Source organism: Saccostrea echinata, unplaced genomic scaffold (genome assembly GCF_033153115.1).
Source record: "Saccostrea echinata isolate AGI-Se365-2 ecotype Australia unplaced genomic scaffold, CSIRO_AGI_Sech_v1 ptg000004l, whole genome shotgun sequence".
Classification (NCBI taxonomy): domain Eukaryota; kingdom Metazoa; phylum Mollusca; class Bivalvia; order Ostreida; family Ostreidae; genus Saccostrea; species Saccostrea echinata.
In genome coordinates, this window is record NW_026889753.1 from 6,944,049 (window position 1) to 6,961,477 (window position 17,429).

Consider the following 17,429-nt stretch of genomic DNA (forward strand, 5'->3'; position numbering starts at 1 on the left):
TTATAAAACACAAAATGGGCGTGACTAAGCTGCTATGTGGTCAAGGTTGATTTTGATTTATTTTTTATAACATTGGTGCAGGCTTAATAAACATTTTTGAAAATAATCAATTTTTCTCGTTCCATCTACGAACAATCTCCTTTTCTTCAGTATGGAGTTATGGACCAAATAAGAATATACATTTACATTTGTAATAGTTCTCAAGTCAGAAACTTTCCCAAATTAAGTCTTCAATTGTAGAGAAACTGATTAGAGAGTCAGAACAAATCGCCCGGCGCATTGATATCCTCACGCTACTGCACTACTTTAGCATTGATCATTTAAAAAGTGGCAACCAAAATAAAAATAAACACTAAATTTAAATTTTTCTATTGAAAAATTTATACATATAGAAATAAAAAAGGTTCATATCCTATTTAAGTTTATATCTATACAAATTTCGACAATGTATTTTGCATGTTCTAAAGGCCTCCTTTCACGCACACTTATCGGCCTCTATGTACAGCACTGAATGAAAAAGTGAGGACAACTAAAAGCGATTGATCTCAACAAAATCTACAAACATTACAAGTCGACCGCATGGCGCAGTAGCTAGAGCGTCCGCACTAGAGTCTAGAAGTGAGAGTTGATCCTTACGTCGCGGGTTCGAAACCACTGCGGGACGTGGAGACCGGTCCTTCGAATGAGACCGTATAAACCGAGGTCCCGTGTCGCAGTAGGTGTTGGCACGCAAAAGATCCCTCACCTCTCAATGGCCCTGAGTGCCGAGTATAGGTATAAATTTGCAGCCCTCCACCGGCAAGTGGTGGCGTCTCCATATGAATGAAAAATTCTCGAGAGAGACGTTAAACAACAAACAAACAAACAAACATTACAAATCTGTGAACAGGGCACAAAACACGGACCCGCGGAAATTTCAGATGTGGGATCAGGTGCCCAGGAGGAACAATCCAGTTGACCGGTTACAACCGCCGTGAGTCTGTGTATTGATCAGGTAGACGGATTATTCCCTAGCCAAATGTTGTATAAAAAACAAAGGCCTTAGAATTTGTATGTCGACCGTTCACAACCGTCGTGAGTCCTATGTATTGATCAGTTAGAAGGAATATTCTCTAATCAATTTAGTATAAAAATAGAGGCTTTACAATTGGTATGAATCTTGTCAGTGAAAATACGACCCAAATGATAGGTTATATTTGCTAACAAAGGCATTATTACAACCATAGAATTTACGGAATGCTGACTTTAAACGAGTTTTCGAAATCCCTGTAACATTAACTTATCTGTCTGTAGCCTGCCTCGGCTTAAAAGTTATTCGTAAGCAGAGCATTGCATTGCTTTTGAGCATGAGACGAAAACACCATTACAGGTGATACTACATAAATAAGGAAAGTTGACGATGGAAATTTAAAGCCGACGTCATGTCGTTAGACATACAATTAAGTTGTTAGTTGGCCCTTATCGTCTATAGTCAGTAAAACATCCAAAAATGAAACAGACTTTCATGGTATCTTTTATTTCGAATTCACTGGGATATATTGAGCCGACATATGAATGGAAGAAACTTTTGTTAAATGATAAAACGTTGTCAATGTAATATCTGATTGTCGAGTGGAAGGCCGCATCAAGTGATTTCTTCTTCTTAAACAGCAGAACGCAAAAAACTTCTCCACTGAACACATAAAACTTACCCATACAATTGGTCAGTCAATAAAAGAATAATGTATGCTCGGTTTAAAAACTACGAAAAATTATCAATTTGCTTGGACCAGCAACGAGTGTGTTCAAGTAAAACACATTTTTCGTGAAAAAGTACGAACAAAGACATCTATTCCTGGATACTCATGGATGATTATGATTTTGTGGCTAGAATCAATACAGAAACCCTTATGAACACAATGCTCTGAAAAATAGGTAGTTACTTCGCATAATTAGAATTCTGCTCTAAAGAATCGACGTATGCGTTTCTTTCAAAATCTAATCACACAAATAAAACTGAACGAGGGGATAATAAAATATAACATACAGTATTTTGATTTACCAAGTGTAAACTATAATTGAGTTGTGTACAAAATTTTTGTTAGTACATGTATCATATTTAGCTACGTAGCTTGAATTACCTAAGTACAGTGAAGTAGCCAATTACAGTCGTGTTTGCATATCAAAGATTATCTTCGGTATTTTTTAAAACATGTGAACATTTCATTAACAGCACTTGTCCAATCACTATACATGTATATTTAGCTACATACATGTAGCTTGTCTACATACAGTGAAGCCGCCAATTACGGGTTGTCTCAGTTCCGATTAATTCGTATGTGTTTTATGCCATATTATTTAAACTGAAGCACAGAAAAATTAATAAAGACACTGGTCAAGAATTGATTTTCCTGTCTTTAATCAGTAACAGAATTTTGAAAATCAATATTTACGTTTCTTGTTCACTGCAGCAAGGCAAACATTGTAGTTAAACAATAATAGCTGCAAAGTATGGCACTTGCATTCAATTGTAACTCAGAAATCATTCATACTGATCACTGCTCAGATAAATAATAAATCAAACTGTAGCAGCGATCCACACACCTCATAATATGGAACATATCAAAACTCAACATGCTCAATATTCAAAACCTAGTGTCAACTTTTTATTAACTTAGAATTATAAAAAATTTTCTCCAAAAAAATATAAAAAGGAAAATTGTGTTTCCCTTGCAATAAAATAAAATAAAATTTATTCCCTCGCAACGAAGTTGGAGAGGATATAATAACGCTCATGTCTGTGTATGTGTGTGTTGGAGGAGGGAAGGGGTGAGTGGGTGCGTAACAAAAGTTTAACTATTCTCCGCTTCTTGGTGCTTTTGTTCGATTTATAATGAAAGATTCTTTATACATGTATATGCCTCTATTTTTATTCATTAAAATTTCAGAAAACGAAAACAAAAGCAAATTTTTCTACCCTGGCTTGATTCATACATAATTACTGTATTAAACTACACAAGAATACCAGACATCCGTTATTTCTTCCATCAATATTGAAAAAAATATATTATCAGAATAAATTCATCATTTTCAATCCAAAAGTCTTGAAATGATTGATTGTCACTCAAGGAAATGAATAAACTTCAACTTTATACTTTACCCTTTGCACCAATATAAAAAAAAATTTTGAAGACTTCGTTGTACGTAACACTACTTAGACTTTTACAAAGACTAGTTTGAATGCAAATTAAATAACATGCATGTACATGTATGAAATACCCATCAACTACTATGAGGTCATTGTAAATCGAGGGTTCAATATTCGTGGGCAAGAAAAATCTGACTGGTTCGTGGGGATGTTACTTTGCGGATTATGCTTTTATACAGAATATTCAATTAATCGATACATTGACAAAATAAAGAGGTTTGAGAGGGCGTAATTCCATGGGTAAGGATGTCCCACGAACATTGGTGCCCCAAGGACAATGATGATTTCCACAGTAATTAATGTCAGTGCAATGATTTGAAATTCATATTTATAATTATAATGTATAGAAATGTACAACGCTGACTCGAAATTTAATATATATATATATATATATATATATATATATATATATATATATATATATATATATATATATATATATATATATATATTAACAAGAGGTCATCGTGCCACAATTCTCACCCGAGTCATCTTGACCCTGTTTATAAAAAGAGTTTTCCCCTTTATTTCAATAATAAATTTTGACCATGCATATTTTGTGGCTTTTCCCTATCCCCAAGGGCTCATGTTATAATATAACCTGAACCCACAGAACACTGGGATATGAATGACGTCGCATTACTGCTTCGTTATAATTTTTTTTAATTCCTCTTTTTTTCTGAAGATTTCCCCATCTAAAATTTTTATTCACTAATTTTGCCCCACGTTTACCCACAGAACCATTTTTGAACAAACATGAATCTACATTATGTCAAGTAGGTTTCACATAACTCTCGTCTAATTTTCCCTTCAGATCAGTGGAAGTTTTCATAACTCCATCGTAATTTGCGAATTATTTTGAATTGGAAGGGGTCATAGTCCTTAATTAAATAAATTGGAATTGGTTTTTCTCAAAAATACTTTATGTCAAGTTTGATTGAAATTGACCCATTTGTTCCGGAACAGATGTACATATCTAAAGTTTACAACACAACAACCACAATATCGACAGACAGCAAAACATATTGCAATCAGAAAAAAATTACTTTTATGATGACATTTAGAAAAGCTGCAATTTCTATTTAAAAACTAATACTGATTCAACTGTCACAACTTAACACAGAAAGACTAGAGTGTAAATGTGTACAAAAATATGTACAAAAATATATAATAAGGAATACATAAAAAAATTACTCCTTTTGTGTAATGCATATAAATTCCACCTAAGCGTAAATATCAAATTTGATAAATAAATAAAGTAGTCTGATTTGAATTGTACCATCGATCAATAAAAAAAAACAACCAAAAAACAAAAACAAAACTACAGCCCATTTAAAGAATTTATCAGATTCAACAGTGCTTTATAAAAAAACAAGATGTGTTTGTGAAACACTGATGCCCCCGTGTAGCAAAGGTTAAACTTTCTCAAATGCAAATCAAATATGTTGGTACCTAAAGTAAGGTCTTGTCTCGAGGAATATACCTGTGAAATATGAAAGCCCCAACAGCAACCATTGAAGATATGGAAAAGGTTAAAATAATTCAAACATCAAGGTCAAGGTCAAATGGTCAAAATTAATGGTGCCTAAGGAAAGGCCTTCTCACAAGAAATATACAGGAGAAATATGAAAGCTGAAGCACCGATCGTTCAAAAGTTATGACCAAGGTTAAAGTGTTTCAAAAGTAGGTCAAACTCGAAGGTCAAGGTCAATGGATTAAAATTGTTGGTATCCAAAGAAAGGTCTTGTCACAAGGGAAAAAAAAAATTTTAAATATGAAAGCCCTAGCAACAACTTTTCAAAAGTTGTGTCCAAGGTTTAAGTTTTCGAAAAGTAGGTCAAAGTCCAAGGGCAAGGTCCAAGGGTCAAAGTTGTTGGTATCCAAAGAAAGGTCTTGTCGCAAGGATTACATATGTGAAGTATGTAAGCCCTAGCATCAGCGATTCAAAAGTTATGGCCAAGGTTAAAGTTTTTCAAAAGTAGGTCAAACTCCAAGGCCAAGGGGTCAAAGTTGTTGGTATTCAAAGGAAGGTCTTGTCACAAGGATTACATTTGCTAAGTATGAAAGCCTTAGCACCAACTGTTCAAAAGTTATGGCCAACGTTAAAGTTTTTCAAAAGTAGGTCAAACTCCAACGTCAAGGACAAAAGGTCAAATATGGTGGTACCCAAAGAAAGGTCTTGTCACACAAGGAATACACACGTGAAGTAAGAAAGCCCTAGTACCAATCTTTCAAAAGTTATGGCCAAGATTAAAGTTAGGAAAAATTTTGCGAAACTGGGGTCAAACTCCAAGGTCAAGGTCAAAAATGGTGGTACCCAAAGAAAGGTCTTGTCACAAGGGAAAAAAACATTTTAAATATGAAAGCCCTAGCAACAACTTTTCAAAAGTTGTGTCCAAGGTTTAAGTTTTCGAAAAGTAGGTCAAAGTCCAAGGGCAAGGTCCAAGGGTCAAAGTTGTTGGTATCCAAAGAAAGGTCTTGTCGCAAGGATTACATATGTGAAGTATGTAAGCCCTAGCATCAGCGATTCAAAAGTTATGGCCAAGGTTAAAGTTTTTCAAAAGTAGGTCAAACTCCAAGGCCAAGGGGTCAAAGTTGTTGGTATTCAAAGGAAGGTCTTGTCACAAGGATTACATTTGCTAAGTATGAAAGCCTTAGCACCAACTGTTCAAAAGTTATGGCCAACGTTAAAGTTTTTCAAAAGTAGGTCAAACTCCAACGTCAAGGACAAAAGGTCAAATATGGTGGTACCCAAAGAAAGGTCTTGTCACACAAGGAATACACACGTGAAGTAAGAAAGCCCTAGTACCAATCTTTCAAAAGTTATGGCCAAGGTTAAAGTTAGGAAAAATTTTGCGAAACTGGGGTCAAACTCCAAGGTCAAGGTCAAAAATGGTGGTACCCAAAGAAAGGTCTTGTCACAAGGAATACACATGTGAAATATGAAAGCCATAGCTTCAACCAATCAAAATTATGAGCAATGTCAAAGTTTTTGCGGACAAACAGTCAAACAGACAGACGGACGGACAGGGCAAAAACTTTATACCCCCGAATCTTCGATACGGTGGCATAAAAATTCCATGTTAAAAGTGTTTGACTTTGCAATTTTATCAGGAAGATTATGCAGTTTTTAGCTCACCTGAGCCAAAGGCTCAAGTGAGCTTTTCTGATCACATTTTGTCCGGCGTCCGTCTGTCTGTAAACTTTTCACATTTTCGACTTCTTCGCAAGATCCTCTGGGCCAAATTTGACCAAATTTGGCACAAAGTATCCTTGGGTTATGGGGATTCAAGTTTGTTCATATGATGCGCCATGCCCTCTTCCAAGGGGAGATAAATACATTTTAATGAAAAATTAATACCATCTTTGAAAAATCTTCTTCTCAAGAACCGCTGGGCCAGGAAAGATGAAAATCATGTGGAATAATCCTCAGGTAGTGAAGATTCAAGTTTGTTAAAATCATGACCCCCGAGGGTAGGATTGGGCCACAATGGACGATCAAATTTTTACATAGGAATATATAGGAAAAATTCTTTAAAAATCTTCTGATGAAGAATAGCAAAGCCATGATTGGTCATATTGATATGGAAGCATCCCCAGGTAGTGTAGATTCAAATTTATTCAAATCATGACCCCCGGGGGTAGGGTGGGACCACAATGGGGAATCAAAGTTTTACATAGAAATATAGAGAAAAAATCTTTAAAAATCTTTAAAAATCTTCAAGAACAACAAAGCCACAATTAGTCATGATAATTGATAGGGAATCATCCTCAGGTAGTGCAGATGCAAGTTGTTCAAATCATGACCCCCGGGGGTAGGGTGGGGTCACAATGGTTGATCAAAGTTTTACATAGGAATATGTAGAAAAAAAACTTGAAAAATTTTCTGCTCAAGAACAGCAAAGCTTTGTTAAGTCATATTGATATGGAAGCATTCCAAGATAGTGTAGATTCAACTTTGTTCGAATCGTGACCCCCCAGGGTTAGGATGGGGCCACATTGGGGGATCAAAGTTTTACATACATGTAGGAATTCACATATAGAAAAAAAAATTAAAATCTTTTTCTCAAGAACAGCAAAGCCTTGTTAAGTCATATTGATATGGAAGATTCTCAGATAGTGTAGATTCAGGTTTGTTCAAATCATGACCCCTGGGGGTAGGGTGGGGCCACAATGGGGAATCATAGTTTTACCATGGATTAATCAGCCTATTTGGGAAACGCCATTTTGGGGGGAATTGGGAAAAGTTTATCGGCTATTTGATGAAATTGGGAAAAATGAAAAATCTTGCTTACATCATGTATTCAAATGTATTCATTTAACATTTCAGCATGAACTCTATAATTTGGGCAACCAAACAGACAATTAAGTTAATGATCCAACTTCATCATACAAGATCAATTATCAGAATGATAGACTTAAATAAAACTAAATATGACTTCAAGGAGTATAAAGTATTTATACAACTTAGGGTAGTACATGTGTGTATGAGATTGGAATTTAGGTCATTAGAATTTATCTGTTACTGGAGATTATAAAATTCCTGCAAAAAAAAAATATACTAGTAAGTTCCATTTTAATATGTAAAATGCATTGAAAGTATATTTTTCTATCTGAAATGATGCCTACAGTTCTTACCATTCACTCTTAGATCAATTGAGTAGGTGGAAATAACTTAATAAATCTACATAACACAATATCAACATTTTCAGAAAAATGTAGGAAATTCGGATTAAAAGTTGTGGAGGATTAAAAGTCGGCGATGTTTTACAGTTTTTTTTTTTAAAAAGTGATATGGCTGTAGCTTTGCTAAATGAGCTAAACGGAGGAAAATTACAGACAATCTGACAATTTTACTTAGTGTTAATTATATATAAAAGCATTGTTAACCAATTGGGAAAAAATACATCCAAATTGGGAAAAATTGAACTTATTTTCAATTGGGAATGTGGCCGAATTTCGACCCCTGAGAGGGTACTGATAAATCCCTGTTTACATAGGAATATATAGAAAAAACTCGAAAAATCTTCTTCTCAAGAACAGCAAAGCTATGATTGGTAATATTGATATGGAAGCATCTTCAGGTAGTGTAGATTCAAGTTTGTTCAAATCATACCCCCCCCCCCCCCCGGTGATAGGATAGGGCCACAATGGGGGATCAAAGTTTTACATAGGAATATTTCAGAAAAAATCTTTTCAAGAACAGAAAAGCCATGTTTAGTCATATTGGAAGCATCCTTAGGTAGAGTTGATTCAAGTTTGTTCAAATGATAACCTCCATTTCTCCGGGGGGGGGGGGGGGATGGAGGGGCCATAAAGGGGGATCAAATTTGTAACAAGGGAATATATAGGAAAAAAATCTTTAAAAATCTTCTGCTCAAGAACAGCAAAAGCCATTTGTTATATTGATATGGAAGCATCCTCAGGTAGTTAAAAATTCAAGTCTCCCCCCCCTCCCATTTTAACTTTTCAATACTGAACCGATTTGTTCTTTTTCCTACAATGTGCTCAGGTGAGCGATGTGGCCCATGGGCCTCTTGCTATGTTGTAAAAATGGAGTTTACGTTTATTATTAAGTCCTGTATATAGCAACAATTTAAAGGGCTGGAACAAAGATTTGAAGCTCATATTTTCAAAAATTTTCTAAATAATATCATGACTTATATGTTGCTAGAACATTTCACACCGAAATATATTTCGTTTTAAGAAATTCTTTTACCTGGAACACGTGGAAATTATCAAAACTACGATTTTCGGTACGTGTTTGATTGACACATATTCTTGCACTTTCACAAAGTTAACTTTATCCATAATACTTAAGAAAAGTAGAAATTTTGTTGTCTATTAATGAAAAATATGAAAACTATAATCCAGGAAGTTCAGAGTAGAAATGCGAGAAAGCAAAACCAATTCTCCAGTATTTCCAGTCCGTGCTCAATGATGTGTGCAGACTAAACAAATTGAGCACACCCGCTAAAACGTAAACATTAACAATAACAGAGCTCGTGGCCTGTTTACAAACACAGGTATTTTACATGATGTTATGAAGAATATCGTCAATGAAATCTTAGAATATTCATGCAAGTTCAAATTATTAAACTGATGTTATTTTTTGAATAAAATTAGACATTTTTCCCATACAAGCTAGGAATCATGATTCTGGTTTGATATCATTAAGATCATATCGAATTAGTTTCAACTGGACACTAATTATCCCCTCGCATCGGAGTTGCGAAGGGGATATAGTAATGCGCTAAGTGTATGCTAGTAGGTTTATCCTGTATGTGTCCTTAAGTGACGGAATTTGCACCGGAATCGAATGTTGCCTTGATTTATTTATATATATATTTATATATACTGAAAGGAAAAAGAAACGCATAATTAATTTCCGAAGTTAATACAATCAACAATTTACAAAGATAATTTTCTATTTTATTAAACATAATCTATGTCATTGTTTCAAATTTTTTCGTTGTTTTAAATTGAGGTAACAATATTTAGACAAAAGGTCCTGTAGTGACTGTAAAAAAAGTTTTAAAGAAGGTGTGGTTCATGTATGAAAACTCAAAAATTAATAGACGTAATGTGTCCTCCACGTGCCAATGTTGTTGCGCGTATTCTCTTCTGCATAGATTGGATTAGGGTATTGATAGTTCGTTGTGGAAGCCTATCCCATTCTTCAACGATTCTTCTGTCAGCTGCTGAAGATTTTGGGCGACTTGTGGGCGAGGCGAATACGCCAATATCATCCCAAAGATGCTCTTTGGGCGATAGATCTGGGCTGTATGGTGGCCATATCCACATTCTGAGCAGGAATTCCAGGCAGACACGAGCAACGTGTGGTCTTGTGTTATCTTGCTGCAACGTCAGTTGATGCTGCTGAACATAAGGCAACTGTAGAAAGAATACAGTCACGATATTATGCAGCGTCAAATTTCCATTAATCGCTATAAGAGGCATCCTCCAAACGGCCAATGCCTCACCACACTATGACAGCCCCCCCCCCCCCCCCCCCGAAGCGGTCTCTCTCTTCTACGCATGCGTCTGCAAAACGTTCTCCCCGCCGTCTGTTCACTCTTTTACGATCATCTGCCCTGTGTAGAGTAAACCTTGATTCATCAGTGAAGAGAACCTTTTTCCATTGTCGCATACTGTGTCTAGAAGGTGCATGTTGTTGCAACCAATCAAGTCGCACTCTCCGTCTTCTGTCATTTAATGGTAGTCCCACAAATGGTCTCCTGGCTCTTATACCGAATTCTCGAAGCCTGTTTCGAATGGTTTTCTCACTTATTCTTTATGGGAAGACAGATGCTGAATAAACAGCCGCCCTACTCCTGTCCCGCAAGTCTGAGAGTCGGATTACTCGATCCTACCGGGGTGTGGTCGCCCGGGGCCTACAGTGTACCACTTCTAGGACGGTCATTAATGTTCCCCGTCTCTCTGACTCGATTATTAAGTCGGGATAATGTTGAATGGGAGACTCCTAAACGTCTGGCAATCAAGCTGTGTGATTAGCCCTCCATTATTCATGCTAAAGCACTTGGCCCTCCCCCATTTCCTAAACGTGGGATGTGTATGTGGGAACATTTTTGAAAATTAAAGTGCAAAAATGTATGCTCTGTTGAAAAATTATCAGTTTGCTTGGACCAGCACCGAGTGTGTTTGAATAAAACACAATTTTCGTGAAAACGCACGAACAAAGAAATCTATTCATGGATAGTCATCGATGATTGATTTTGTGGCTAGTATCAATACAGAAACCCCTTTGAACATAATTCTCTGAAAAATAGGTAGTTTCTTTGCATAATTAGAATTCTGCTCTAAAAAATTGACATATGCATTTCTTGTTCCTTTCAGTATATATGTATATTTTTAATTTATTCATCTATCGTCTTAACTTCTCATATACTCACCACATAAATAAAAGTGAACGAGGGGATATTAAAATATAGCATACATGTACGGAATTTTGCTTTTCCTAGTGTATTTATGATTGAGTTGTGTGCAATCGGGTTCGAAATTTTTGTAAGCATCATACTTAGCTACGTAGCTTGAATTACCTAAGTACAGTAAAGTAGCAAATTACAGGTTTGCATCTCCAAAATTATTTTCCGTATTTTTTAAGCATTTAAACATTTTCTTCTTAACAGCACTTGTCCATTCACTATATATTTAGCTACACACATGTAGCTTGTCTACGTACAGTGAAGTCGCCAATTACGGGTTGTCTCAGTTCCGATTCATTCGTATGTATTTTATGCAATATTATTTTAATTGAAGTAGAGAAAAAATTAATATACACACTGGTAATGTATTGATTTTTCTGTCTTTAATCAGTAACAGAATTTCGAAAATCAATATTAACGTTTCTTGTTCATTGCAAGACAAGAGTTGTAGTAAAACAATAATAGCTGCAAAGTATAGCACTTGCATTCAATTTTAACTCAGAAATCATTCATAATGATCACTGCTCAAATACATAATACATCAAACTGTAGCAGCGATCCACATAACTGGAACATATCAAAACTCAACATGCTCAATATTCAAAACCTAGCGCCAACTTTTTATTAACTTAGAATCATAAAGGTATTCTCCAAGGAAAATATAAAAAGTAAGATTGGTGTTTCTCTTGCAGTAAAATAAAATAAAATTTATCCCCTCGCAACGAAGTTGGAGAGGATATAATAACGCTCATTTGTGTATTGTAGAAGGGGGGGGGGGGCTGGGAGTGAGTGGTTGCGTAACAAAAGTTAAGCAATTCTCCGCTTCTCTGTGCCTTGTTCGATTTATAAGAAAAGATTCTTTATATATGCCTCTATCTTTATTCATTAAAATTTCAGAAAGCGAAAACAAAAGCAAATTTTTCTACCCTGACTGATTCATATATAATTACTGTATTAAACTACATAAGAATACCAGACATCCGTTATTTCTTCCATCAATATTTAAAATATATATAATCAGAATAAATACATCATTTTCAATCCAAAAGTCTTGAAATGATTGATTGTCACTCAAGGAAATGAATAAACTTCAACTTTATACTTTACCCTTTGCACCAATATAAAAAAAAAATTTGAAGTCTTCGTTGTAAGTAACACTACTTAGACTTTTACAAAGACTAGTTTGAATGCAAATTAAATAACATGCATGTACATGTATGAAATACCCATCAACTACTATGAGGTCATTGTAAATCGAGGGTTCAATATTCGTGGGCAAGAAAAATCTGACTGGTTCGTGGGGATGTTACTTTGCGGATTATGCTTTTATACAAAATATTCAATTAATCTATATATATATATATATATATATATATATATATATATATATATATATATATATATATAATCATAAAAGAAAAAGAAAATGCACAGTTTCCAAATTTGGAAACTGTGCATTTTCTTTTTCTTTTATGATTATTTTTACTGTGTGACATCATCTTTTCACTACTTTTGAATTATATATATATATATATATATATATATATATATATATATATATATATATATATATATATATATATATATATATATAGTATATTATATATTAACAAGAGGTCATCGTGCCATAATACTCACTCGAGTCATCTTGACCTGTATATAAAAAGAGTTTCCCCCTTTATTTCAATGATAAATTTTGACCATATTTTGCTTTTCCTTAGCCAAGGGCTCATGCCTTAATATAACTTGAACACTGGGATATGAATGACGCTGCATTACTGCTTCGTGATAATTTTTTTAATTATCCGTTTTTCCTGAGGATTTTCCCCATGTAAATTTTTTATTCATTAATTTTGCCCCACGTTTACCCACAGAACCATTTTTTGAACAAACATCAATCTACATTATTTCAAGGAGGTTTCGCATAACTCTCGTTTTTTCTTGTATAATTTTTCCTTCAGATCAGTTGAGGTTTTTATAACTCCGCCGTAATTTGCTTTTCCGAATTATTTTCAATTGGAAGGGGTCATAGTCCTTAATTAAATAAATTGGAATTGGCTTTTCTCAAAAATACTTTATGTCAAGTTTGATTGAAATTGACCCATTTGTTCTGGAACAGATTACATAATGTAAAGTTTACAACACAACAACCACAATATCGACAGACAGCAAAACATATTGCAATCAGAAAAAAAAACTTTTATGATGATATTTAGAAAAGCTGCAATTTCTGTTTAAATACTAATACTGATTCAACGATCACAATTTAACACAGAAAGACTAGGGTGTAAATGTGTACAAAAATATGAAATAACAAATACATAAAAAAATATTTTTTTTGTGTAATGCATGTAAATTCCACCTAAGCGTAAATATTAACTTTGATAAATAAATAAAGTAGTCTGATTTGAATTGTACCATCGATCAAAAACAAAAATAATAAAAATAAAACAGCGCCATTTAAAGAATTTATCAGATTGAACAGTGCTTTATAAAAAAAAAAACTTAAAATAGTCCAACTAAATTATTGGAGAAGGTAACACAATGATAGAGGCATACACGGGTATATACAGTTAATAAATAATGCATTTTCTCTGAACTGAAAAATGATTGATTTTTAAAAAGACAGAGATCAGTCTAAAATTAACAAAAGACTAAATGATCGGTTGCATCCGTTTATAAATTAGAAACAATTTTTTAGACGCTGCATGCAATAGTAAACTATATGGTATCACAGTCAATCACGCTTCAAATTATTGATTAATCTATAAAATTGCATCTAATAATCACAGACAAATGTTTGGCCCGAGTATGACTAAGTCAGGTTTCTGATTTCGTACTCTATTTCTTTCGCTCCGTTCTTAATATTGAGCCCATTGACTGGAACCCTTGCAAGGTTAACGCGATAGACGGGAGGATCTATTTCCACGACAGGAGAATGCTGAACCCCTTGACTCCGTAGTTCTTTGTCGTTTTCAGATAAATATCTTTTACGCTGAGATTTCGGAGTAGGTTTTCTTGTCGGACTTCTGTCAGATAGGACTTCCGGTGATTTCGATGACACTTGTCTGAGATATTGTCCATTTTCTTCTTGTTCCTCTTCTGTGTTCATTTCGTCAAGCTTTTCTAGCGGTTTGCGTTTCTTTTCCTTTGTTGACTTCTTCCGCCGGAAAGATGGCTGGAGAATATCAGACCCAGCGTTTTCAACAGTAGGCTTTATTGGCTCACGGACACTTGCATCTAAATTTCTGCTGGACATTCTCTTTACACTTGGGCGTATAGGAGAGATGGATGTTATCACGGGATGATCATGATAGTCCGTGGTCATCAGTGTATCGTTTACATTAAGTTGAGGGTGCAGTGTCTGCATCTCGTTTGATTTCTTTTTGGCCCAGACTTTATCCTCAGTGGTTGCATACTCCATATGAAGAGAGTGAATTTCGAGGAAATAGCGATCTTCGTATTTGATTTGTTTTGTTATTGGATCAGAACCTCGAATTCTCTTTTTTGTACCAGCACATGAGAGAATAGTTTGAAAACAGCAGAGACAAATAATGTCCTCAATAAACAAAATAACTGACAGCTGTTGCACGCGCCATTGTGGAAATTGTTCCTCTAACACAAGAGAGCAAGTCTGTGACATCATGGCTATTAAAGCATTCAACATAAGCAAGTAAGTAAAGATGGTAAAAAGTGCAAAAATTGTTATCGCAACCCAAGGAATACGCGCTGAATAAAGAACATTTATGTCCTCGATGCCGATTCCAAGCTTAAACATCGCCATCATCGTACTTCCGTAAGATGTAAAATCGCTTTGCATCTCCTCTGATCCTCGAAAGACCATGTACATTCCGGCAGTGAACGAAAAAAGCCCAAAAAGTATGACCAACCCAAAGCGGAAGAGGTCACCAATGATTACACGCTTGATCATTTCTGTGAAAAAACTGAAATGTTTTATTGGTGATAGAAAAAATATGTTTAGCCACCAGCCACATACTAGAGCAATTATTAAAGGTATGTTGTCGTGTTGTTCTGTAATACTCCAGAGGACATCCACTATCATCATTACGGATAGTATCAGCATCGGAAATATATATTCCAAATTATGAAGAAAATAACCTCGAATATTGTTTTTCCGGATTTTGGCGCTGAGCAAACAGATCGCAATAAAGCCATAAAGAATTCCAACCGAAAACGATACCCATCTAAATCCATAAACAAAATTTTCCGAATAAGCTGTTGTATTGACGCCGCCAGTATTTCCTGTAGGAATGCTCAATTCGACATTGTAGACGCTGTATATTGTTAACATTATCATAAAGGAATAATGAAAAACCATCCATAAAATGAAAAACCACTGATAACTCTGCCATTTCATTTTAATGATATTTTTCACTGGTGCAAGCTCGATGATACGATATGCGTCTTTGTTATCGTAGCCAAATTGAAAAAGCATTTCCAGTATTGATTCTGTTTCAGGGTAAGAGCAGCATCGTCCTCCACAAGGTGCACATTGTGTTTCATTTGAATGAACAACGGTTTTTGCTATTCCATGAATGTGTTGCGGAATTGACTTTTTGTATGAAACTGAAGATGGATGGCGATGGGTTAAGGCCCGAATAATGCTGACAGTATCTATCTCTGTAACATCATATTCTTTGACATCAAACAACCCGTCGTTTGCACTGATGAAGCAGTACACATCCTTTATGTTTAAAATTTCTTCAAAAAGCTCTGTTACTCCATGCTTTGCGGCAAGTTGCAGTGGGGACATATTGTCGTTATTTTTCAAAAACCATACGAATGAATGTGGTTCTCGATACATATCTGTTCCAGAATAATCATATGTACTTTTGTCTCGATCTTTCTTCTCTATCTTCTGATTGAGATATCGCAGCATATGCAGCATTGTCACAACCTTCTCCGGATATGTCGCAGAATACTTTATCAGTGAGTGAAATACTGTATCACCCTCCTCATTTTGAATAAGAATATCAGCCCCATACTGCAGCAAAATATCAACAATATCGGCATTTCCCTTTAGAGCAGCGACTGTCAAAGGAAGCTGTCCCATCATAACCGTATTCACGAATCGAGATCCGGTTGCTCGCGTATGCAACAAAGTTGCCATCTGAATGTCCTTGAACTGACCAACTTCGAGCATGACCTGAATAGCCTCAATGTTTCCTTTGGTAATGGCCATGTGAAGTGCTGTTTGACCGCAGAACTCTAAGGATAATTCTCTTGCCATAAGCAGCAAAGAAGGACATAACTCTGAAAGTTTTCTTACAAAGGATTCATTGTCATGGTATTTTACTGCCAAATGGAGGAGAGTCTCGCCTTCGTGGTTAGGGTTATGATACATCTGTAGCCATTTGAGGTTCCCTTGTTTTTCCAGTGTATCAAGCATCACAAACGCGTTTTCCAAATCTCCGTTAATGATTTCTTTTCCTAATCCTTCAAGAAATGGTACTCTTTCATTACCGTTTATCATTCTTTTTGTGTGACTTCTTACATGCTTGACACGTTCCATGGCGATTTTTGTGTTTTTCTGAGGACGACAAGGCAAGATTCCTAGAAAAGAAAGAACAATGCTTGTAATAAAATTAAAAGTTGCTAAGCATAGAGAAATTTCATCTCGTAAGCATTTGCAGGAAGGATTTTATAATTTTCAACCTCAAACGGCTGTGGTGATTGTTCAAGAAAATCGAGGTGCATACCAAGTAACACAAACAACTTAATGCTCTCATATATCATTAAAACTTTATCTTTAATTGCAGGAAAAAATGCATTTGGTAAACAAACATGCTATCATTTCTCCGTTAAATTAAGCAGTCAATTTTGAAGTAATAATGTGTACAATGTACACTTATTATGTCTGATACGTTGAACTTAACTATCAAATCTCACGAACATTTTACACAGCAATTTCAACAGAGTAAAATGTACCTTTTTCCATAGCAGATATTAGATTTCCTTCTTAACCAGTTGTTATGAAATGCAATATTAAAACAAGCTTGTTAACGTTACCATTTCTAAAGACAATTGTTCGGAGCTACACATTTGAGTGTTTTGACAATGACAATCGAACAAAACATTAAATACCCCTATGCGCAGTCGTTTGAATAAATACAGTATCTGTTAAATTTTTTTTAAAAAATGGTTTGATCATGGTTTGCTCATCAAAGTAAACTTACTAGTAGGTTGAAGAATATTGATTTAGGACTCTTTTTTTTTTTTTAAATTCTATCCGAGTATTGATAACCTGTCCCGAAGTGTCGTTCAGAAATTTGTTT

At 35.1% G+C, this 17,429-nt stretch overlaps 1 protein-coding gene across 1 annotated transcript; it reads right to left on the minus strand.

Annotated features, from left to right (window-relative positions):
* Positions 1-13,843: 13,843 nt before the first annotated feature.
* On the minus strand, positions 13,844-16,687 carry LOC133179444 (transient receptor potential cation channel subfamily V member 5-like). Its single transcript, XM_061314200.1, has one exon. It carries the CDS (start codon positions 16,664-16,666, stop codon positions 13,949-13,951), a length of 2,718 nt encoding a protein of 905 aa, XP_061170184.1. The 5' UTR covers positions 16,667-16,687; the 3' UTR covers positions 13,844-13,948.
* Between the last annotated feature and the right edge of the window lie 742 nt (positions 16,688-17,429).